Source organism: Mytilus galloprovincialis, chromosome 3 (genome assembly GCF_965363235.1).
Source record: "Mytilus galloprovincialis chromosome 3, xbMytGall1.hap1.1, whole genome shotgun sequence".
Lineage (NCBI taxonomy): Eukaryota > Metazoa > Mollusca > Bivalvia > Mytilida > Mytilidae > Mytilus > Mytilus galloprovincialis.
The window spans coordinates 108,190,641-108,216,715 of record NC_134840.1 but is presented as its reverse complement, the minus strand read 5'-3'; the positions used below and the strand labels follow the sequence as shown (position 1 = coordinate 108,216,715).

Here is a 26,075-nt window from a genome sequence, read left to right as displayed (position 1 = left end):
GAACCGAAAGAAATAAAGTAAATCGATGAGTTTTAAAAAAAAAAATAGGATTTTTATAAAATTATTTTGATAAAGTCAGAATAATACATGTAAAATGTGGAACTGAAAACATCCAGAATCATAAAAAAAAGAGATTAAAAAGTAAAAAAAATAAATTAAAAGGATTGTGAAAATGAAAAACAAATACTGTAGTATGATTCATAAAATATGAAAAAAAAATAAAAAAGTAAATTTGATATGTAACAACATCATCATCAACATTTCTTCGTGGTATCCTTTTGTTAACTCCATCAGACATTAAGACCTGGTTAAAATATTTAGTAAATTACTAAGTCAACATTTGTTATGTTGTTAATATTGCATCTGCTGTAATGCTTCATAGCATCGCCCATGCTCCAATGCCAACCATCCAACACTTTAATTTCCATAAAACCAGGATTTACTAAGGCTTCTGGCACTATTAGTTTTTAATATTCTGCTGGTATTTGGGTGGTACAACAATTATACAAACGGGCTGTTGTAACGACCTCTGCATTGTTACGCAATGTTTCATAGGTCGTAATATAGATCATTTCAGACAAATCGTTAAAACAGTTTTATAAAAATCAGGCATAGTGATAAAGCAATTTTGTATGCATCATCTTGGGTTTGGGGTAAAATATTCTAAAATTTATAAATCTTTCGATGCATGGATAATGAGTAAATAATATTGCCAAGTTAGCATGTCTGATTTTTATGCTGAATAATGAAGTGCAGTTTAAAACAGTTTTCTAAGAGACAATGAATCGAGTGCAGGTGCACCCTTTTCTAAATGAAATATAAGTTAAAATGATCAGCAGAGAGGATTATGATATGATTTTCGTGTGAACAATTAACACCTGCTTCTGGAATAAACTTTGTCAGGTAACTATGCTTCTAATCAATTACTTGGAAAAACGAAATTGCTAAAGTTTGTGGACCATAAACAACTATGGGCCCTAAAGAGAACAGCAAGGACCATCTAGCAAGCCATGTAGCCTTTAGGGATTTTTATAATGAAAATAACACTTCTGAAGCGCTTTCCCAGATTTATAATTTTATCAATAATGCTCAAAACAGGGACATATAGATCCTTCAATACCTCAAGGAGCTGACCTATAATGGCTAAAAAGGAATTAGAATGAAAAGCAAAACCAAGCTACAGTTAACTTTGTTTGAGGGACAATAGCGAAAACACAATAATCTTATATGTACTTAAGAACCAAAAGCTGTATTATATTTTCCAGTAGTTTTTTGTATCCTAAATATAAATAAGAAGATGTAGTATGATTGCCAATGAGACAACCCATTACAAGAGACTAAATGACACAGAAATTAACAACTAGAGGTACGGTCTTCAACAATGAGCAAAGCCCAGACCTGAAGTTGAACCACAGTACGGTGTTCATTTGAGTTTAATTTCAAGATTAAGGAATGATCTGAAATTAGTTGCTTTTGTTTGTTTTTGTTTTTGTTTTTGTTTGGCTAAATGTCAAATATTCTTTCACCATATTGGATTCTGGAAAAAAAATTATAGCAGTTTGATTATTTACCTACATCAGTCAATGTCTTATCAAAAATAAAAATAAGGCGATGGTGTATGATTGCCTTTGAGACAACTATCCACAAAAATAAGGCGATGGTGTATGATTGCCTTTGAGACAACTATCCACAAAAATAAGGCGATGGTGTATGATTGCCTTTGAGACAACTATCCACAAAAATAAGAAGATGTGGTATGATTGCCTTTGAGACAACTATCCACAAAAATAAGGCGATGTGGTATGATTGCCTTTGAGACAACTATCCACAAAAATAAGGCGATGGTGTATGATTGCCTTTGAGACAACTATCCACAAAAATAAGAAGATGTGGTATGATTGCCAATGAGACAACTATCCACAAAAATAAGGCGATGGTGTATGATTGCCTTTGAGACAACTATCCACAAAAATAAGAAGATGTGGTATGATTGCCTTTGAGACAACTATCCACAAAAATAAGGCGATGTGGTATGATTGCCTTTGAGACAACTATCCACAAAAATAAGGCGATGGTGTATGATTGCCTTTGAGACAACTATTCAACCAAGTTCAAATGATGTGGTTTTTATTAATTTAAGGCAACAGTTAGACCTTGATCAATGAGAAAAAACTATACCATATAGTCAGCTATAAAAGGCCCTAGCATGAAAAATTGAAACTATTTAATTGAAAAAACTATTGGCCTTATGCATAACAATCAAAATATGCTTTAATTATGACAAAATATTGAATTTTTAATTTAGAGTGATCCCAATTAATATTTTCATTGGCTAATTGTTTAGATTTCAGTGCCAAGTGTATTACAGTAGAAATAAATTTTATAGAAGATTGATTAATTTTAAGGAATTTATGTGGTCATTTAGTATCTGTAAAACTCATTACTGTGGTCAAGCTGACCATTACCTTGACCTTTCTAGTGTTGATTGACCAGTTCTTCATCAAAAGTAATGTTCTTGGGTAGAAATAGAGTAGAACTGAGTTTTCAATGATCCATGGTGTTTTCCTGATGTAGATAAATTAGTTTTGGTCAGTTTCAGTCAGTTTTTCAGGAAGTCCTGGAGTGGCTGCAGTAATTAACTTTTCAAACTTTTGATTTAATTAACATGCAGTCCAACATTTCAAGGTTGTTACTTGAGATGACTTGTTCATGGAAGAAATAATGTGCTGAATAACATTATATGCTTAGAAATGATAACCTAATAAGCTTTGATTTATATCAATTTTTATAATTTGTTTTATTTACCATTTAGTTAGTTATTTATTGGAGTCATTGATGTTTTTATATTTATTTATGTTTTTTCCTGAAATAACAAAACTTAAAACCTACAAATTGAAAGAGACAATGTTATCCAGACATCCATATGAGGTGGACAACCAAAATTTTCTCTCCTCTGAAGCCCATGCCCAGTTGTTACAAATGTAAGAAAAATGTCAATATTATATAAAAGGTTGTAAACTTGGTTTTTTTTATTTTTATAAGAATGTTTATATGTGTATGTCATAAAATTTGAAAAAGTCACAAATTGTAAGTTAGCTCATAAACACTGTATTAGTGTTTCAGATATATATTTCAACATTTTTGATGTTAGAATATATGTGTGTGGTATTTCATTGTGAGCTTGTTGCAATTTGAAATGGATAAAAGTTAAATATTATAGAGAATCTTAAAAGTTGATTTTAAAACTCAAACCATAAAATGAATTATATTTCAAAATCCAGACTATATATTTAAAAAGAAGATGTGGTATGATTGCCAATGAGACAACTATCCACAAAAGACCAAAATGACAGACATTAACAACTATAGGTCACCGTACGGCCTTCAACAATGAGCAAAGCCCATACTGCATAGTCAGCTATACTAGCTTTTTTTTAAAGTCATTGACAGGCAGAGAGCACTTTTTCCTTATTTTATATCTTTCTTTTCTATTATTGGTGTTGTTCTCCTTAAATTTTTTTGTGTTTGTATGTTATGTTGTAGCTGTTGATATTTTAATAAGTCTAATTCTAACTTTTTAACATTTTTAATGATTTTTTTTATCATTGACAAATCTTTCGTGGGAGGGAAAATGTATCATCTCTGACATGCTTCACCTGCAATATTGCCTCATTACCTGTTAACATTCCAAACAAGGAGGAGGTCCCCCTTAAATTTATAGTGTCAATATTTCTGACAGTGATTATATGATGGGATCTGTTGACTTATCATAAAATCTTGTAATATTGATATATCATTATCCTATTATGAATATTTATTTTATAAACAGGTGATATGTCTGATTATTCACTTGATTTCACAATTAACTGATTGACAGGGAGGGTAATATCTGTTTAATATTGACAGGGAAATATCTGTTTAACTTTGACAGGTTGACACTGGGTCTCTCATCTGCTGTATCATCAGAAAACAAACAGAAATAATTATTGGTTTATTTTTAATCAGGGGGGTTTCCCCAGGTGGATATATTTATCCCCCAAAAAGAAAGAAGGAAATTAAAAATTTTATTCATAGATTTCAATAAAAGTTATTCTATTATAATATCACTCGGTCTTTTTATAGTTGTTAATTTTTTATTAAGTAATTTATTTTAAGAATAGGTAAATTTTTAACATGTCATTTTTTTCAAATTTATTTCCAGTAGTACTGTATTTGATGTTTATCTGCTATTAGCCATTAGCTTTTAGGAGTAAGAAAAAAGATGGATCAGAAAAGTTGACATGACTCTCCCTTGTTAAAAATCAGGCTCTGCATTTTGTCTAGTATGAATAGAGTTAAACACATGTCCTTTTTATGATATAATACTTGCCACTGGACATAAAACAAAAGTTCATTATCATCATTTTAATCACATAAATGCTTTAAACATTTTTAATTGAAATAAGACAAATAAAATGTTCAACAAGGACCTTATATACAATCAAATCATTGGGAACATTCAAAATAAACTACTAAATCAAAGTATCAAAAACATGAAACCCTTTCTCTTTTCTACATTTGAAAATGCCTGTACCAAGTCAGGAATATGACAGTTCTTGTCCATTTGTTTTTGATGCGTTTTGTTATTTGATTTTGGCATGTGATTATGGACTTTCGGAATTGATTTTCCTCTGAGTTCAGTAATTTTGTGATTTTACTTTTTTCATGCTTCTTAAGTTGACATGTCTTTCTTTGAATGGTCACCTTGGCTAGCATTTTAAATCACTCTCTGGGTTCAGTCTTATATCTCATTGACATATAAATGTAATATTTGCCACTGGACTTTAAAAGCAATAGCTCATAATCAATATCATCAGCTCAATCACTTAACTAATGAACTTAATAAATGGAAATCAGAAAAATAAAATATTTATCAAGTCATAAACTAACAAATTTTGGGAACCTTCAAAATAAACTACTAAATCAAAGTATCAAAAGCATGAAATCCTTTCTCTTTCATGCTTCTATACAGAAATGACAGATGATTAAGTGAATATTGAAACACTTCACTTTTTTTATTGACATGAAAAAATATTTTCTGACTACCATCAGCTGATTACCTGTTAAAAAACACAAAAATAACCAAGACCAGATGTTAACCTGTAAGATCGTACAGAAAATCGGCAGGGGTTGACAGGTGTTAGGGTTAGCTGTCTCCGTGCAGTAATTAATATGTAATGATGATGTTTCACCATGTAAAATCCATTTCTTCCATTTAATTAAAAACATTCATGAGATTCTGATTTTATTGGCATCTTTAAGATGTTTGTAATGACTGTCAAAAAGTAACCATATCATAGTTTGATTGTGAGGCTTTGTGGTTTTTGGGAAAGTGCATTTTTTAATATGATCATGTGAACTCGTGCAATGAAGAGCCTGAAAGAATATTATTTTGCAGTTTTGAAGTGCATGATTGAGAGAGGTCACATGTGAAATGATTTTTCATACTCTTAATTATTGTAAACAATATCTTGTTATATAAAAAATATGTTTGGAACAGAAAAATATACATATGGTTCTTGGATATAAAATTTTATAATTTTTGTGGTGTCGAAGTCAATGAAAAATGATGTAATTCAAAGTGATTCAACAACTAAAAATTTCAAATGCTTTATTTTGTTCTTTTTTCGTTCAAAATTGTAATTAATTATCTATGTAAAAATCATAATTCATTTATTTTTTTCCATCAAGAAATATGAATTGTCCTGGACATGTGTGAAATACTTGCCACTGGACACTAAGCAACCAACAATCATTCAGTTTAATACAATTGTATATAAAATGTATATCTAATATCAGACATTTTAATATATAATTTTGTTTTTTTTTTTACTTCAGATGTAACCTAGTTTATCTCTTGCTATTAAACTGTCAATGAAAATTTAAGGATTAGGCCAGTGTTTTATTTTTTTACTTACTGCAGATTTTTTAATGTTGTATTTTAGAGTTATCTCCCTTACAATTGGTTTTACCTCTGATTCACATTTCATGCTGTTAATTGGATATTAATTACCCTCTAATTATCAATAGACAAGACACTTATATGTTAGTCATATAATAAATGTCAAATTTTCACACCTATTGCAGATCCGCCCATCTCTCAGATTTCCCCCCTCCTGTGGAATCTGACTAAAATTCTCAATAAATGACATAATTATTGGAGAATGTACTCCATTCAAATTCGCCCACCTGTCAGTCACTCCAACTTCATCCAAAACTTGTTAACACCTGGTTACAGGTAAAAAATCTCAAGAAGTTTGATTTACGATTTATGGCCAATTATAAACAGTTTGACATTGAAATAACAAAAAATATATTAAATTGATTTCAAATAAACTTTTGAACCCAAACGTGCAAATTGATCTTTATATTTTCGATCATACTCTGGTTTTCATTTGAATAATGAAATTAGATGCAAGGATGATAAAGAATACACGTTTAAATTAATTTTCATAAATGTTTATTTTGAAATATCTAATTTACATATGATTTATCCCAAACAAATGGAGGGAAATTAAAAAGACATAAAAAAATGTGTTCTCATTTATCATAAATTTATGACATGCTTTTTATGAATTTGACTTATCTCAGATACTTGTGAATGACATGTGATGTACAGTAGGATGGTGTTTACAGAATACTGAATAATGAGCAAAACGAGCCGAATATTAAAGGGGGCATAAGAAATGAACAATAAGATAAATAAGCAAAAAAGATTAATAATACAGAATAATGGGAGAAAAAAAATATTATAAAGTCATAAAAAATGGTATAAAAATATTCTTTTAAGAAAGATGAAGGACTCCAACAAGACCCTCTTGTAAATTTCACACATCTATGTGAATGGTAATATGTTGATGGTAAAATTTTATTTGAAATTTATCTTTCAAATTAAATAAATTATTGTCATTTGAATCATCATAAGATGTGTGATAAACAGAATCTTAATATAAAAACATGTATATGTTATGACATTTAACATAAAAGAAAACAAAAATTTGTTGTAAAATATTTGAATTGCAATGCTTCAAGTTGTCCACTTTTGAAAAGGCCTGATACTTTGATGAAGGGTAGACACCTTTGCTCTATGATTGGGTTGTTCTGGCTTTGACACATTTCCCATTTCCATTCTCAATATTACCTTTATGTAATCTAACAAAAAAACTGCTTGAAATATGAGGGGGGGGGGGGGACAGAAAAAAATGCATTGCAAAGGCAAAGAAAAAACTTCACTTTGTAGAACTTTGAAACTGTTTGAAGCCATGAAGTTGTTTTTCATTTAAAAATATATCTTGGCATTATAGTAATTAAGTTTATGCTAAGCATTTCATCTGCAAGGCTTTCATTGTTTGCATTTGAGATTTTGTTTTACTTTGAAACGAAAATTATCAACTCTGTAAAGTGGTGATTTCAAAAAAATTTGAGCCTTGTTTACCAAGATGAAGAAGTATTCTGAAGATATTGGCTTAAAGAATTTTTTATTATTTCACGTCTTTCTAGGGGAAAACAGAAAATGAGAAAGAAGTATCAGCTCTCCTGCTTCAATGGAAAGACATGGTGCATTACTATAAAGGGACAGAACAACATTATCTGTTACAAGTAGCTGTTATAAAAGTCCTGGACAACAACACAGATCTACTACTCAAAGATTCAACACTTTACTGGGGTGAGTACAGGCAGACAGACATGGAACTCACAGCACTATTTTTTTGCAGCACCATATTAAGAATATATTTTACACTCTTGAGTCAGTACAGATAGACAAAAACAAAACTTATAGCACAACAGAAGCAAACTACAAACTTCTTAGTTAACAAATGACATATCATCATCATGTACTTTTTTCAATGAATGTTTCAAATATTTAAAAAAAAAAACAAACAAAAACAAACAAAAAAAACATCAATAATTTTGAATTATTTTATTAGTAATGAATTACTTGATTTATAACAATGCTGAAAATACAGAGATTACTGAAGAAATGCATAGCCTAGGGAAAAGATAGGGGGAAAATGCAAGAATGAGGAAATTGGAAAATGTGAATATAAAGCTTTACAAACAGTAAATGAAAAAAAGCAAAAGCAAGCTTATTATTTAATAAATGGATTAAAGAAAAACACAGCAGTACCAATAGCATGCTGAGTCTATATCTGGCTACTGCTAGGCACAGTAGAATTATTAATTTGTTTATTTACTCTGAGGTAAAAGATCATTATTCATGATCACAAATTGACAGATAATATTCCACTGAAGGTATTGCTATTTTTTTTGGCATGTCTGATTGTCCAAGACTAAAACCAGATTGGATAGTAATCCTTGTCAAAAATGAAAATGGTTAATATTACCCATGGTGCTTCACCATGTCAGAATCTCTGACAGCGCTCTGATTTATTAAATACTTATGTTTTTATTGTTGTGGAATTGGTAAATGTTCTCACAGATCTTGTATTTCTGAATGATTCACGTTGAGTCATAAGGCGAGAGTGAGTTATCAACACAGTGTTTTCATGGCAACAAAACATATAGGTTTTATCTATAGCGATGGCTAATTAATTAGTAAACTGAAATTTAACATACCCTGCCGATGGGAAAATACTTTGTTATGAATATTTTTTAATTTTTACCTACTAATAAATATTTTGCCTCTCAGGAGGAGATAACTGATTATCAGATAAAGGGAGATCATTATCAGATAAAGCTATACCTTGATATGATAAAAATAATGAAATAAATGTTATCAATTATATATTTATTAGATCTTTGGGAAAATGAAATAAATAGAGATTTAGACATATGTATTTGATAAAATGATGATTATTTATAGGAAAGAAATATATATGAGGATAAAAGTCAATACATTTTAAATCTCTTTGTAAATCTTCTAACAATATTTCTTAAACTAAGGGACGACATCAAAAGTTCAATGAAGGATAAAAAACTTCATTCACATAGTTTTTTCACTGACCTCCACACCCCCCTCTAAACTTAATTTGGGAAAAATTTATTGACTAATAGGGATATATGTAAAATCGATTTTAAATTAACAAAACTTGCAGCAATGTTGACCCCCCCACCCTCAAACTATTTGATTTAAGTTTTTTATCCTACATCGATCTTTTGATGTCGTCCCTAACTCTTATTTTTTTCTCCAATTTTTTAATGAAATTATATATATTTTTGTTTTTTCATGATTACTTAATTATTATTTATGGAAATATGATAAACCATACTTGCTTGGCATATTATCTTACTAGTTTAATTGGACCTTATATTATAATTTAAATTGCTTATTTTAAAAGATCTAGAAGCTTTGAAGGCCAAATTGACTTTCAAGCTCTGGAAGTGTTATATCTGTATTCTTGCTGATGTCCATCGGGAAAGAATGTCTAACTTGTGTTAAAGGTTACCATTCAAAATTTGTACCCTTATTCTTTTGAAAAAAAGAGATACAAAAAGGACCTGAGGCATTGAACCAATAAAAGGGTGATATTGTTTCAAAAGTTGAAATGATTTATAAGAGATGAAAAATAAAAATAAAACAATAATTTTAATTATCGGTACATTTTTTACCTTTTTAGCTCTTTTATACCTTTTATTCAAGAATTGTAAGTTTCTCGTAATAGTATACTATCAAGATAGGGATCTGGGAATAGGAACAACTAAAAAATTCAAAATGTATTTGAAAATAGGAATAGAATTGTAACCTCTCTTTCTAATATTACGTACCAACCCCTTAATAATTACAAAAGTTTCAGAATCAACTGTTGCTTTACTTTGAAATTCTATGTCTTACCAAGGAGGTTATATGAACTCCTTGGTCTTACTCAACTAGCTGAAATAAAATGAGTACTTTTAGAATCTTTCCCTAGATGCATTTTGATACATTTGTATGTTAATTTGTCTGTAATTATTTAAACACATGCAAGTTCAATCAAAATTCAAAAAATTGTTGCATATAACATCAGAAGATCAATTAGGGAGGCAATTCAGTTAAACACCCAAAAGATTAAATATGTATATGGTCAACCTCATGACTTATCATTTTAAAACACAAGGTACTCTGATAGCACTTAAAAAGACCAAAGTTTGGTTTTCCCAAAATTCTTTAGAAATAATTTATGATTAAACAAATTACTTTGGACAAGACCTTGCTTACATTTTGAAATTTATGTTTCCATACCAATTAAAAGGATTAGATAAAGTGAGATTGCTAAGTTGGTACAGTGCAGGGGGCGCTCATAAAAACATAAAGGTCTGAAACAGGTCACATAACTCTGTATTGTGACCACATAAAAACAGCTCTGGTTGTTTGTATACTGATGATATTTCAAAGAATATTTCATCACTCACTACAATTATCTAAAATTTATAGGTGGTAAAAGTAATTAATTTAGCATTAAAAAGTTACACATGTTAAGATAGGTTATCAATAACGGCTGAACCTTGACCCAGTCATTTTCATCACAGATCTCTGAGAAGAGAAAAATTGTTGCAATTTTTTAAGGTGTTTGATCTGACTGTGTAATAATTAACAAACTTTATTTGTTTTCATTTTCCATAACCCCTTGGTATCTGAGTGCTATGTCTTTGAAATGGATACCCTGGCTCACAGTGGGATCGTAATACACAGAACCAGTAATCTCAGGAATGTCCATTAACAGGGAACCAGTAATTAATCTCCTGACTGATTCCTGGTTAATGAGAGCTTTATCCAAATACTTGGGATAATCTGGAATTCTCTGACAATGGTTATCAAAGTGTTTTGATTGATAAGCTTCAATGATAAATCATAATTGCCAGAATATTTATAATAGTTTACATTATTATGTTGTTTTATGGGTAATCTTTATCATTTGTAACAGATAAACATTAATCTTCAAACAAAAGTATGCTCATCTTTATTACATAATTGTAAACAATGGAGGTTAGAACGTGTGGACATAAGAAAGAAAAGCTTCTTAACTTTGTTTTTGTGACAGATTTTTGTTTCTGATGTTTTGAGTATTATAACTGATTCATTTTACAAGCATCTGTCTTATTTTTTGCCTTACTGTTTTGCATATAAACATCTTCAAGAAGGATAGAAAATTAAGAAAACAATTAAATAATGCAAAGATGATAGAATTTGAATAACGTTGTGTTTTTCAAATTATGCAGATTACCAAATAGCATATAATTGCATTAATTTTTCATTGGATACATTGTTTGTAAAAAGAAAGTTTAGAATAAACCAATAAAAAAGACCAAAAAATTAGAGGAAAAAAGTTTCTTTATAAATTATCACAAAGTGCAAAATATAAGGCACCAACAATGTTCTAATCAAGGTCTGGAATGGTCGTGAGTTTTTTTTTTAAGGAAATGAACATTCTCCAATTTGGTCCAATGATATTTTTGCTTCTGCTTTATAAACTATATTTTTTTTAAATTGTGTCATATTTTTCTAGCATTTGTCTTTTTAGTTTCTTGTTCGCATAGTTTACTTGATGATACTGTTCTTCTCAGTAGACAAATATGTTATAAAAATGCTGATATTAATTTATCCCAGTCTTGAATTAATTATTCTAAACAAACCATAATTATTATTATATCATTAAGCTTAAATTTCTCTTTTATGATCTTTAAGACATATGATAAATATTGCCCCTAGTGCAATAAAACAACAATTTTACAATACAAATCACATTTTTAACGATTATTGGTAATAATCATACTGTTGTGAAATGGAGATATAAGTATTTTAACGATCTTTAAAACTGTTTTTACGATGCTGCAGTGTATTTTTAATGTCCCTGCGGTGTAAAACCCCTGCCGTCTCATGGAATATTACAAATGGTAATTTTTTTCTACATTTGTTGGTAATTTTTGTTAATTATAATAACACACAAAGATATGGATGAAAATCATTTTGAACAGAATCTTAAACAAGAAATGAATATGCATTAAAGAATCTGATTATTAAATTCTACCACATGACCAGAACACCTGGAGTTCTCTAAGTACATTTAATGATTGGCTGTTTATTTTCTTTGCTTTGAACATGCTACAAAGATAAAATCTAAGATTTCTTTCCAAAAACTTCAAATTAACTAGTAGTGAAAATAAAGCAATAAAGGTGAACTCTAATTGTTGCACATGGTTAGCACTACCTGGTAGTAATTAATAACTCCGCCTTGTGAAATAGACATCTTAATCCATTGTTTGTTTACATTGGGCTTCAAGACTTGATAAGCTGTAGTCATAATTATCTAATTATAATTTGGGAGATTATCTGATTAAGCCATGTACCAAATCTAAGCAGTTTTTTGTGGTTTCTCTGAAGATTTTTTTTGTTTTACATATGTGTAAACATGAGTGACATTTAACACTTAAAGCTCTTTAGAGGATACTTTTTGTTTACAAATTTTATTATTTTAAATTGCCAAAAAATGCATGTTTTGAATGCCAAGACTTAGAAGAATTGGCAATTTTTTAATGGTATTTTTCATTTAATTATAAAAGTTTCAGTAAAGTTTTTTACAAGTTTAGATTTTTTTTAAATAATTTTTAAAGAGACTACCATATATCTGTTATCAACACTACTTTACTTAAAATTGTCTTCATCTGGCAATGCTAATTACCAAATTCCTAAACTGTACAATCAATCATCGAGAAATTTCTGTATAATAATATATTTAAAATATGTAAACAAATTAATGGTGACTTTTTGTTCTGTGACTTTAAGTGTAAAAAGTGCATGTTTTCCATTCTTATTACATAACCTTTAGTTTAAAAATCTTGTCTGGTATTGCTGGGGGAAGCTTGACAAGCATAGTTATCCTGAAAACTGCCAAAGCAAATTCCACATCACGGTGGAGCAGGATCTGCTAACCCTTCCGTAGCACCTGAGATCATCCCCAGTTTTGGGTGGGATTCATGTTGCTCAGTCTTTAGTTTTCTATGTGGTGTCTTCTATACTATTATTTGTCTGTTTGTCTTTTTATTTTTACCTATGGCGTTGTCAGTTTATTTTCAATCTATAAGTTTGACTTTCCCTCTGCGATCTTTCGTCCCTAAGAGGAAATAAATGTCTTGATTTTTCACAGGGGAGAGCTGCTGAAAACTCAGACAGTCCCAAGGTACTCTGTATTTTGTCTTGCCCTCCATAACACGATGCAAAATCCAAGATCCACCATTAAAAAGTGAATGTATATATATGATACACAAAACCTTTGACAAACCCAAGGCAAAGGAAGAATGGTTAATAATCATGAAGCTTTCAATATAATACTATTCAGAAAAGAGTCCTTCTATCCACGCACGATCAGAGATTGGAACACCTTACCTGCCTCAGTGACCGCTGCAGGAAGTCATGACTGGTTCAAGAGACTACTGCAAGCACACTAAATTTCAAGTCCCATGTTTTTCTTTGCACCATGTATAAATGTTAAGTACAGCACAAATTATTTCCTTTTATATTAAATTATTTTTTTGGACTTAAGTTTGCAAGCACACACCAAACAGTGACAGGATAGTCAACCAAATGATGTTGGTCATGTTAGTGCTAGAAGTAGAAGTAGAAGTATTCTCTGGGTTCCTTTATTTCTGTTTCATCCCACATTTATACTTGTAAAAGCTGAAAGTGATGAAAAACAAAACAACATAAAGAGTAACTTTAATTTTTGATTTTGACCTCAGATGGGGTTTACATGTTCTTTCAGGTTTCTTTATTAAACACATCTGCAGGTCCTATAATTTGAGTAATTCCAAAGACGTTAATAAAAACAAATAATATGAAAAATCCATTTGTACTTATTTAAAATTTGAGATGGGTTCAAATTAATCATCAAACGCAGTTGCAATATAGAATAGTTCTCAAGTGAAATTTAACCAAAGAGTAAACAAACCTGCATGTGGTACAACTGAATATAAACTGTTATAAAGACAAAACATAAGATTTTGGGATACAAACGATAGTAAACCAGTACAGATGTTTGTTATTTTCTTCTGTTCATTGCCCTTGTATCTCAAAAGTTCAAGGTCTTGGGTAACAGTCAAAATATTTATACTTTTTTAGGTGGAAGTGTTTAGGTATGATACTATCTTTGAACAAGTAATTAGCAAAAAGGTCATTGTTTGAGTCTTGATCCAGTATGATTATTGTTTATAAAGAAAAGATGCATATTTATACATCAAGGGTGGATAAGTCTGCCGTTCTCAGTTTGATATTTATATTCTGGTCAATGATAGAGGCTGTTTTGATCTTCCTGTAAAATGTGAAGTTTTAAGCTCATCTATGTAGACCCTTGAGTGTTGAATTGTCAAAAGAGATTGTTCCCATCTTCAAAATTTCTTTTTGTAAGAAAGAGGTGACAGATTATTGACCATTGGTATTTCATTGGAAATTCAGGACAAGTTGTTATATAATAAAGGTGTAAGATTGGGGTGAATATTCCAAGAATAAAAACAGCATTTCTCATTCTAAAAGAAATCATATCTCATTGGTGCTATCTTCAAGATATATTAGCTCTCAGTTTTTTTCCCAAGTACATGTATTACAGTGTGATAACTCTGGTCAGTGGAGGATCCAGAAATTTTCATAAGTGGGGCCCACTGACTGACCTAAGAGGGGGCCCCAGTCACACTTCAGTGATTCCCTGTATAAACAACCAATTTTTTTTCCAAAAAGGGGGGACTGGGCCCCCTGGGTCCCCCCTAAATCCGCCTGTGCTGGTCATGCTTTTTGTCTTTGCAAATAACAATTATGGAAATCACATTTGGAATGTTTATGTAATTTGAGAAGAATTTTTTAATGGTTAGTTTCTGTCAAGGATTTGTATAGTCTTTAATAAATTATGTCTTCATCAGAAGTTATTCCAAATTCATTCCTACATTTAGGGTTGAGAATTTCTTTTAACAAGAATTTCTCTGGAATGCTAGTCCATTTAGAAGGGTTATCAAAACAACATTGCACAATTAACAAACTTTTTGAATTGTTGCTTTGAATAAGTACTATATCACTTCTGATTAACCTGCCCCTGATCAAATACAAAAGTCATTACACAGGTGGAAGCGATAAATAAGTATAAATTATATAAAAAAAGAAGTTTTTCTAGATGTTTGATCTTGTATCTATTAATGGTATTTAATAACTCAAGGTGAACCTGGATGCTTCTCCCGTTGTTAAATAGATAAATAACATCATGAAAACGTTTATTATAGGCAATTATATCATTTACCTACAAAGATTCCTATGCACCTTAAGTAATATGTAATTATCTAGTAACAGGCCCAAGACCACAATTAATGACCCTGCTTTTCGTTGTTCACGAATATAGTTCCCTTTAATTATAGTGTATTTTTTCTTTATTTTTTTTCTTTCCCTTTCTCATTCATTTCTTAGCTTTTCTGGGGTGGGAATGAAAGAAGAGAGCTGAAATAAACTTTTGGATGTTTTATTTTAACTGATTTTAATAAGGAAAGAGTGATTAGGCCAGGTGCAAAAAGGTTATATTTACACTTTTCGGAACATCTCTTGACTTGCCTATAGGGGTATGGATGTGTATTGGCCAAATTTGTATGATGTAAACATGCAATTTTTCTGAAAATTGCATATGGTTTGGGACTTGAACTGTACATTACTCACACAAAAAATTAGACAAAAAGAACAATTCAATTTTTTTTAATGCGACAAAACGTTGTAAAGAAATGATAGAAGAATTAATTGTGGTCTCGGGCCTAAGAGGTGCATTTCAGCAAATTTTGAATTTATACTTTGACAACTTCTCTGAATGATCTATTGGTATTTATTTGTCAAACTATATGAGAAGAAATGGTTTCCACTTTTATTTGATAGAAATTTGTAAAAAAAGTCACTTTTCAGCTAATATGCCCAAAAAGTAGGTTTTTCACTTTTTTCAATATTTTTGCAAAAGCAGCATTCTTAATTTTTCTCTGACATTTTTTTTCTGATATCTATTTGTGTTTGTGGTATTTATTTCATGTGTTTTACTCATTTGTGAACTCTGAACACAAAGAAAGGTGGATAAAAGCATAAAAAGAGTGCAAAATGTGCTGTTTTAATAGTCTAGGTCTAGCGGTCCGTACGAAGCAAGTGAAATATGAAGTTCTATGCACTTAAAAATTGTATTTCTTTAAACAGATTGCACTGAATCTATATCAAAAGCACTTATTACTGGTTGTTTAAACTTGTCTGTTTCACAGAATACCTTTATTTTCTTCTTTTGGATGGCTGGTGGTTAAAATATTGGCATTTTAAGACTGAAATTTCATGCAGGTTTTAAACAGTAAATTGAAAAAACTTTGCATCAGACCATACTGTCTACATATATAGTTAAAAGCAACAGTCTTGTTACATCCATGCTTCATATTTGATCATATCTTAGCAAGGATTTGGGCAAAAAGAAGCATATTTCCATCTCCAATATCATTTATATGCAATTAAATATGGATATACAGGGAACGGCCTAAATTGACAACTTGTTATTTTAAGCTTGACATTGCTTAAGACCAAGTAAAACTCATGTGTTATACTATTTGAAACTTATATTTACATGAAAAGAATATTTATGATATGTTAAATGTTTTGTTTTAACTTAACAACTTCAGAAAATTGTTGTAAGTGGAAAATATTACATTTCATATAAGGCCTCGCTTCATTTGAAAACCTCTATTTTTTGGCATAGGCACATATAAAATTAACTTTTGTCAAATTTTTATAAGTCTCATACATTAAGTATGCTATCCTGTACTTTGAATAGATAATATCTTATACATTGAGACATAAAAAAGTGCAATTTGGTGTTTTGGGGGGATTTTTGAAGCCAAAATTTGAAAGTTGAAATTTTTCTATCTATACGTCATAATTCAGCAACCAAAGTTGAGATATAAAAAATATCACATTTTCTAAAATATATATCATATGGCTATGAAACTTTGTGAACTGACTCATAAAACACTCAGCTTAAATCATGCCAAGTTTTATTGGAATTGGTCAAGTTTTTGGCCCCTAATAGGCCCAAGACCACAATTAATGACCCTGCTTTTCGTTGTTCACGAATATAGTTCCCTTTAATTATAGTGTATTTTTTCTTTATTTTTTTTCTTTCCCTTTCTCATTCATTTCTTAGCTTTTCTGGGGTGGGAATGAAAGAAGAGAGCTGAAATAAACTTTTGGATGTTTTATTTTAACTGATTTTAATAAGGAAAGAGTGATTAGGCCAGGTGCAAAAAGGTTATATTTACACTTTTCGGAACATCTCTTGACTTGCCTATAGGGGTATGGATGTGTATTGGCCAAATTTGTATGATGTAAACATGCAATTTTTCTGAAAATTGCATATGGTTTGGGACTTGAACTGTACATTACTCACACAAAAAATTAGACAAAAAGAACAATTCAATTTTTTTTAATGCGACAAAACGTTGTAAAGAAATGATAGAAGAATTAATTGTGGTCTCGGGCCAACAATGTTTTATCTTGTATGGGGCAGATAACCCTAGATAACATCTATATCTTAGAGGTGTCTTGGGAGCTAAAGGAGGGTGTAATCGTAAGATTCATAAACTGATTGCCAAATCAAATGGTTGTTGTAAAATCCTGCAGTAAATTATAAATCTTATGAATGTGATTTCTATAAGCAGAAGTGTCCAAATCTACATATTTGGATTGACTGTGGCCATCATAAGATAAGCAAGGATTTGTTTACTATATAAATCCTTGAGAAAAGTCACTAGTCAAAGAGTGGCAAAAATAAATGATAAAATTTAAGCTAAAATAAATTGTGTATACCATTTTATACATCCAGAACAGCCAAATAGACACCCCAATTTGTTAAGGATCTGAAGAAGGACCCCTTTTACCCTGTGCCAGAAAAGAGTCATCGCTTCAAGATTTGAATCAAACTTTGGTCAGTGGCTCACTCTACACTGTGCCAGAAAAGAAACAGCTTTGGTGTCAAAATTTCAATCAAACTTAAGTCAGTGGCTCACTCTACACTGTGGCAAACAAGAGGCAGTCTTGGTTTCAAGATTTGAAAAAAACTTGATTCAGTGGGCTCCTCGATCTACACTGACAGTGACTGTGCCAGAAAAGAGGCTGTACGTCTTGACTTTAAGACTTGACACAATCATAAGTTAATGGCTCCATTTACACTGCCAAAATGAGGCAGCCTTTATTTCAAGATTTGAAGCAAACTAAAATCAGTTGCTGCCAAAATGGCTTTCAGATTTAAATCATAACTACATTGTAACAGTAAGTCAGTGGCTCCCTCTACACTATGCCATCATATCTACATTCAAATTTGATGATTCAGATTCGGTTATCTAAACCAAAGATACCACATCAAAAGATTGTTTGTAGTAAGTGAGTGATTTTTCATTCTCTATGACATAATTTTGATCATTTCCCAAGTAGATAATGGAATTTTACACCTGTTCTGATTGACAGCTTATTTTTACCTGTTTATATTGGTTCATGTAAGAACTTTCTGACACTTAATTACTTGTTTTTAGATTGAATTTAATTTTTCTAGTGCACTTTAGTTTGAAAAATTCTGAGAAAAATGCAGAAAAAAATGCTGGAATTTTTACTAGGACTAATGGTAATAGAAAAATGTGGTAGTAGTCCCTGATTTTATGAAGATCCAGGGTAAATGTTAAAACAGGATACTGGAGAGAGATTGTATGCCCTCTCACTACTGGCCGTGTATAGTCCACACTTTTAAACCTAGAATTGTAGTTTGTACGAGGGGTGCGGATTATACACAACTGAAAACATGGGGGTTTTTTTAATTAAAAAATTTATTTTATTTAAATTATTTAAATTTAAATATCGTTTTTCTTCATTTAAGTATATTGGAGATGTTTATTATATCTTTTCATTTATTCATAAAATTTTTTATATCTTTCCTCGCTAAAATTTGGTAAGTAGTTGGCCTAACTGATTGATATTTGGACCAAAAGCTTTACAGAAATAGGAACCAACAGACTCATGTTTCTATTTATTTGTATGTTGGTTCATTCATAACTTTGTTCTTTTAGACCCAGTTGACACTGACAAAAAAGACCATTCTTTACTAAGATCGATCTTTGGTACAGTGTAAACGGGTAAGATCGATCTTCAATCAGACTTTAAAAGTCTACCTCTAGAGGTGGTTTTAGAAAGATCGATATTATTTGAATTGATCTTTTTTTTTTTGGTGTAAACGCTCAGGTCAATCAAGACCAATCTTTTTTCAGGTGTTTGTTATATTTAGATAGGAAAATTAAGATCAGAACGGTTCTTTTTATGTTTTAGTGTAAACGCACTGGATTAAATAAGATCGAACTCGATCGATCTTGCTTGTCCAATGTAAACCCGAACTGGTCTTTTTAAGATCGATTCAATTTCATTGTCAGTGTAAACAGGGTCTAAGTTAACGTAAAATCATGGGTAACTGTGCCGCCTGGTTTCCGATGCTGAGCACAAGTTTGAGATTTGACAATAAAAATGTGGAGATGTGGTGTAATTGAAACAATCCTTATAAAATAAATAAGACAACAATTCACCTGAAACCAAGGAACCTGAATTTAAACAACTATAGGCCTTCAACAATGAGAGAAAAACTCATATCATATTGTAAGCTTTAAAAAGCATGACATTAGTTTTTAATCTGCTTTCTACAAGCTTGGGAAAACAATTTGTTCATTTGAAATAATGTTGTTAGTAATCCTTTTGGCATTCTTTCATACATAGTAATTTTCAAAAATCAAAATGTTAATGCTTGATTCTCCTACCCCTTGTTAAAGGTTCAGGATTCATAATTTTTGAATAGACATGTTTATCTAAGAAGGAAATGAATAAAAAAATCGACAATAGAATAGACTAGGATACAAAAAAAGGATGCATGGACCAATTTCGGAATCTGCAAATTAGAAAAATGGGATATTATGAAAATTGTCAGCACCTGATTTTACCTCCAGTTTTTGGTGAAGTGTGTTCTTTATATAAGTCTAAACCTCTTGGTATATTCTCCACATTTTTATACGACCGCAAATTTTGAAAAAATTTTCGTCGTATATTGCTATCACGTTGGCGTCTGCGTCGTCGTCGTCGTCGTCGTCGTCGTCGTCGTCCGTCGTCCGAATACTTTTAGTTTTCGCACTCTAACTTTAGTAAAAGTGAATAGAAATCTATGAAATTTTAACACAAGGTTTATGACCATAAAAGGAAGGTTGGTATTGATTTTGGGAGTTTTGGTCCCAACATTTTAGGAATTAGGGGCCAAAAAGGGCCCAAATAAGCATTTTCTTGGTTTTCGCACCATAACTTTAGTTTAAGTTAATAGAAATCTATGAAATTTTGACACAAGGTTTATGACCACAAAAGAAAGATTGGGATTGATTTTGGGAGTTTTGGTTTCAATAGTTTAGGAATAAGGGGCCAATAAAGGGCCCAAATAAGCATTTTTCTTGGTTTTTGCACAATAACCTTAGGTTAAGTAAATGGAAATCTATGAAATTTAAACACAATGTTTATGATCACAAAAGGAAGGTTGGTATTTATTTTGGGAGTTTAGGACCCAACAGATTAGGAATTAGGGGCCAAAAAGGGACCCAAATAAGCATTTTTCTTGGTTTTCGCACTATAATGTTAGTATAAGTAAATACAAATCTATGAAATTTAAACACAAGGCTTATGACCATAAAAGGAAGGTTGGTATTGATTTTGGGAGTTTTGGTCCCAACAGTTTAGGAAAAAGGGGCCCAAAGGGTCCAAAATTAAACTTTGTTTGATTTCATCAAAATTGAATAATTGGGGTTCTTTGATATGCCGAATCTAACTGTATATGTAGATTCTCAACTTTTGGTCCCGTTTTCAAATTGGTCTACATTAAGGTCCAAAGGGTCCAAAATTAAACTTAGTTTGATTTTGACAAAAAATGAATCGGTTGGGTTCTTTGATATGTTGAATCTAAAAATGTACTTAGATTCTTGATTATTGAAGTTTTTTTGGTCCAGTTTTCAAATTGGTCTACATTAAGGTCCAAAGGGTCCAAAATTAAACTTTGTTTGATTTCATCAAAAATTGAATCCTTGGGGTTCTTTGATATGCCAAATCTAACTGTGTATGTAGATTCTTCATTTTTGGTCCTGTTTTCAAATTTCAAATTCTACATTAAAGTCCAAAGGGTCCAAAATTAAACTAAGTTTGATTTTAACAAAAATTTAATTCTTGGGCCTCTTTGATATGCTGAATCTAAACATGTACTTAGATTTTTGATTATGGGCCCAGTTTTCAAGTTGGTCCAAATCAGGATCTAAAATTATTATATTAAGTATTGTGCAATAGCAAGTCTTTTCAATTGCACAGTATTGTGCAATGGCAAGAAATATCTAATTGCACAATATTGTGAAATAGCAAATTTTTTTTTAATTAGAGTTATCTTTCTTTGTCCAGAATAGTAAGCAAGAAATATCCTATTTGTTCAATAGCAAGAATTTTTTTTAATTGGAGTTATCTTTCTTTGTCCAGAATCAACTTAAATCTTTGTTATATACAATATACAATGTATATACACTTTTTACTACCAACTGATAAATTTAAATAATCTTTACCATTCAGTGATAACAAGCAGTTTTTTTACATCTTAATATTTTATGATGTATTTAAATGAGTAGTTATTGTTGCAAACTCCATTAGAAATTTGAATTGATATCAGTTTTGAAAAAGGGAAACGGGGATGTGAAAAAAAAGGGGGGGGGGGGGTTAAATTTTTCTCATTTCAGATTTCATAAATAAAAAGAAAATTTCTTCAAACATTTTTTTGAGAGGATTAATATTCAACAGCATAGTGATTTGCTCAAAGGCAAAAAAAACCTTTTAAGTTCATTAGACCACATTCATTCTGTGTCAGAAACCTATGCTGTGTCAACTATTTAATTTTAGATTTAAAAAGTTTGAAGAAGAAATCTTTAATTGATTTGTAAAATCTTGGCATTTGTTTTGTGTAAAAAAAACCCATGTAATGTCAAAAATTTGATCACAATCCAAATTCAGAGCTGTATCATGCTTGAATGTTTTGTCCATACTTGCCCCAACTGTTCAGGGTTCGACCTCTGCGGTCGTATAAAGCTGCGCCCTGCGGAGCACCTGGTTACATCAGTTTTCAACCTATTCTAGCCTGGTATCCCGGCCGATATCTAGCTGCGCTTTACTGACAAGTTAGCCAGGACCCCAGGCTAAACCTATTCCAGCCTCTTCAGACATTTAGGTACAAAGTGTAAATTATTCCCTTGTATAAATTGGATATCCTCTTCATTTAATTTTACATCATTTTTTCAACCTTTTTCCACCCTCATCAGACAATAAGTACAGAGCCAAATTTATCCCCTTGGTATATATTCTATACATTTTTTTAACTTTTGCCACCCTCTTCAGACAATTTAAGTACAGAACACAATCATAATAATTTAACATACATACTACAACCTGTTTGAACACTGAACAATCTGCACTGAGTTGACCCTCAATGATTGTTAAAGATTCACATCTGCTGTAAAACTCATACCATTGTATATCATATCTGACACTAGATTATCTATGTGAAACAAATCTATCTGAAAATAACTGCATTGATTCTTTTTGCACTCTACTGCAAAAGTGAGACAATTTATGCTTGCTCATAACTTTAATTGTTACCTTAGATAGTAAAAATGGTTCATTGTAAATTTTACTATTGATATTTAAACATAAAAAATATTTGTCTAGCATATTTCGTGCAGTTGCATGTATATTGGCATATCATTAGACCTTTTTGGACAGATTTTTTATGACTTTAAGACTGTTACATGTACGCAGTCAGTAATTATATTTCTCCACATGTTGGCTCTAAAAGTCATCTTAAAGGGCAGCCAGTTCACATTTTGTTCAACCTACAGATTTTAAAAGTTTCTTTGAATTTATAATATTTACTGCAAAAGTGCTGCTTACTTTTATATTACTGAAACTTTTGATGACCTTTTAGAGCATCAAAGACATGGGATTTCAAAAAGCTCAAAGAAGATTTATAAATTCCATTTTTAGCACACCTTTCCTAAATGAAAATGTGAGCTTTTGCCATCACTTGGTGTCTGTCATCTGTTGTACGTCCGGTGTAGACTATTTCAAAGATCTTCTTTTCTGAAACTACAGAACCAATTTCAACCAAACTTAAGCTAAATGATACTTAGGGTATCTATTCTAACATGCCATTGGTGAGGGTTGTTGAATGCAAGACATAGGGATGGCAACAGCGAGGTTAACTTTTATAATAGTCTATTATTTGAACTTTGAATTATTTTTAATTATGTAATTTCTTAATTTTTGAGCTTGAAATTTTTAATTAGTTCCATGTTTATTTTGTTTTGAGCAGTTCATAACCCTTTCCATACAATGTATTTTGCATAGATAGTGTTGTGCGCAGCACAGTTCATTTTATTGAAAATGTACTATCTTGTTTGTAATAGAAAGTGTTGTACACAGTACAGCATTGTATCCCAAACTCTGTCTGACTGGTAAAATGTCAGACAAAAAAATCAATCAGACGGACAGAAATTTTATGATTTTTTGGTTGAATATATAGTAGAAAAGTTCAAATTTCTTTTCCAGTCAGACAAACCCTTTAACATTTTGGCAAAGACTAAACATGGAAATTATTATAAAAATAATTCCAATTTTAAATAATAGCCTGTTATTATATAAAACTTCATACTTCAGGTGATAGAAAACTTCATCCATTATATATTCTGTGGATACTTTGGATAGCAATTTTTGTCGGTTCCTTGGGTACGGGTGAACCACATATGACATATTCAAATGAATTACAAACTTTATGTAGACTTTGTATAAAACAAAGTATTAAAACAGCCACGAAAATTGATATGCATGAAAAGAAATTAATCCACAGTATATGCCTTGTGTTCATATCCTTAGTCTCCTTCACTGGCGGATCTAGAAATTTTCATAAATGGGGGCCCGATGACTGCCTAAGAGGGGGACCGGACCGCTCCAGTGATTTCCTATATAAGCAACCAAATTTTTTCCTAAAAAGGGGGGGGGGCGGGAATCTGCCTCTGTCCTTGGCTTATTTTCATAGTTATTTTTCATGTTAATTTCTTACTTTTTTGTGTTTACAGGTGAAACAACTTTTGCATTTTGGGAAATCCTGGTGAGTTTGTTGCAAGAAGATGATGAACAAATAAATGAGATGGCTGCGAAAATTGTCAGCAGATTGAACCCTGAAGTTCAAGGTCAGTTGACAACAAGTATGAAATTTAAAAGTCGCATATTATTTTTAAACTTCATGTTTGCCTTTTTGCACTTTATGTGACATCTTTGGAAGGTCATTTAATAAAAAAAGAACAAAAAGCTAACATTTCTGAAATATATGAATGGCCAAGGTCAAGGTCATAAATGCTTGAAAGTTGAAAGTCTGAATCAGAGAAGTCTATATAATTAATTTATTGAAACTCAATTTTCAAGGGCTATGTTAGGCATACTTTATCCAGTTTTAATGTTTAGAAAACTATAATAGGGTTCTTAACATTTGAAATTATGAACAAAATTTATTGTGTATTGAGGACAATGTAATGATTTATGGAAAAGCAGGTTATTTTGTTTTCAAGGACACTTTGAGGTCAAAGAGAAGGTAGGAGTTAGAATTGAAAATTCAGTAGATCATTCATAGTTTTTCAATGCACAATAATGCATTAAATTATTTGAATTGACAGTAAATGTTTGTATATTTATTACACTATTGTATTTTGTAGTATTCTCCTCTTGACACAGAAAGAAATTAGGTTAAAATATGAAATAAGGATCATTGATACACTCCCCTTAAGTCTGTGTGAGACCAGGTTTAAATGTTCAACAGTAGCATCAAGGTTACAGGGAAAATTTATAACTTTTGAATATGTTCTCAGACAATATTAATGATTTAGTATTATTTTATTAGTATAATGTTCAAGATTTTAGATTTTGGAAAGGGTATTACTGTAAAGTATAAGGTTAAAAGAAAAATAGTCAGATTTGCTACCATGTTATCTTTATAGGTATAAAAAATATGTAACATGTTTTGTATTATTAACTATGTTCAAGACTTTTTATATCGGAAAGGGACAACTATATTTAAGGCATAAAGAAATAGAAAATCAGTTTTTTTTCTATCTAAAATTTTTGGTAGAAAAAAATATGATTTACAATGTTCAAGATTTTATATTTTGGGCAGGAATACATGTACTAGTACTAAGTTTGATAAAAATAGATAAGTTTCACAACTGACTGATATCTAGATGTAATAGATTATCTTACAAACAATGTGTTGTCACAAATGCAACTTTTTGTTTAATAATTTTATGTAACTGTTTGTAAATACATGTATGCAGCTGTTTGTTAATACGTTTAACCAGCTGTCTGCATGCAACAAAAGATCTGTTTATGCGTTTCTCTTTTTTTTTTCGAAAGTGTCCTTCACCCATTAAGTCTAAATAAAACTTGGTTTCTTATTTGTATCTATATATATAGACAGATTTTATGATTTGTTTTACAATTATGTAACACAACAAGACATTACATTATAATTTTTAGCTGAAACATCAGACACTGACAGTATGTATTTTGATTTACGATGTTAGTAAACTATCTTATCTGTTGTATACAAATCATTAAAACTTTTGTAGTAATTTTAGATGGAATTAATCTGTCTCCATATCCTTTCTTTTTTCGTAAGTTTCATAATCAAATATTTTCAAGTTTTTTTTATAAATGGCCATTATAAGGGACTTATTAGGGGAAAACAGTTGTCAGTTTGTACTGGCCCTGAAAGCAGCTGTTGTGAAGAAATAACAACAAAATAGTAAACAAATCTAAAAAAACTCACAAAACCAAGATGGCGATCTCCAAAATGGCGACCACCACCTGTTCCTGACCAATGGCACAAAATTATTTAAACGCTCACCAATCGCAATCGGGCATGGAGCCGACCGTGTGAGGGCTGTATAGCCAGTCAAGCTCACTTAAG

The 26,075-nt window shown here is 30.8% G+C and overlaps 1 protein-coding gene across 1 annotated transcript in view; it reads left to right on the top strand.

Moving 5' to 3' along the window:
• The window catches only part of LOC143069743 (tRNA (32-2'-O)-methyltransferase regulator THADA-like), a 61,655-nt gene that overhangs the window by 22,898 nt on the left and 12,682 nt on the right, over positions 1-26,075 (top strand). Inside the window, exons 5-6 of the mRNA XM_076244517.1 lie at positions 7,540-7,705; positions 24,193-24,306. Of these exons, the coding sequence (XP_076100632.1) occupies positions 7,540-7,705; positions 24,193-24,306 (280 nt within the window). The remainder of the gene's footprint in view (positions 1-7,539; positions 7,706-24,192; positions 24,307-26,075) is intronic.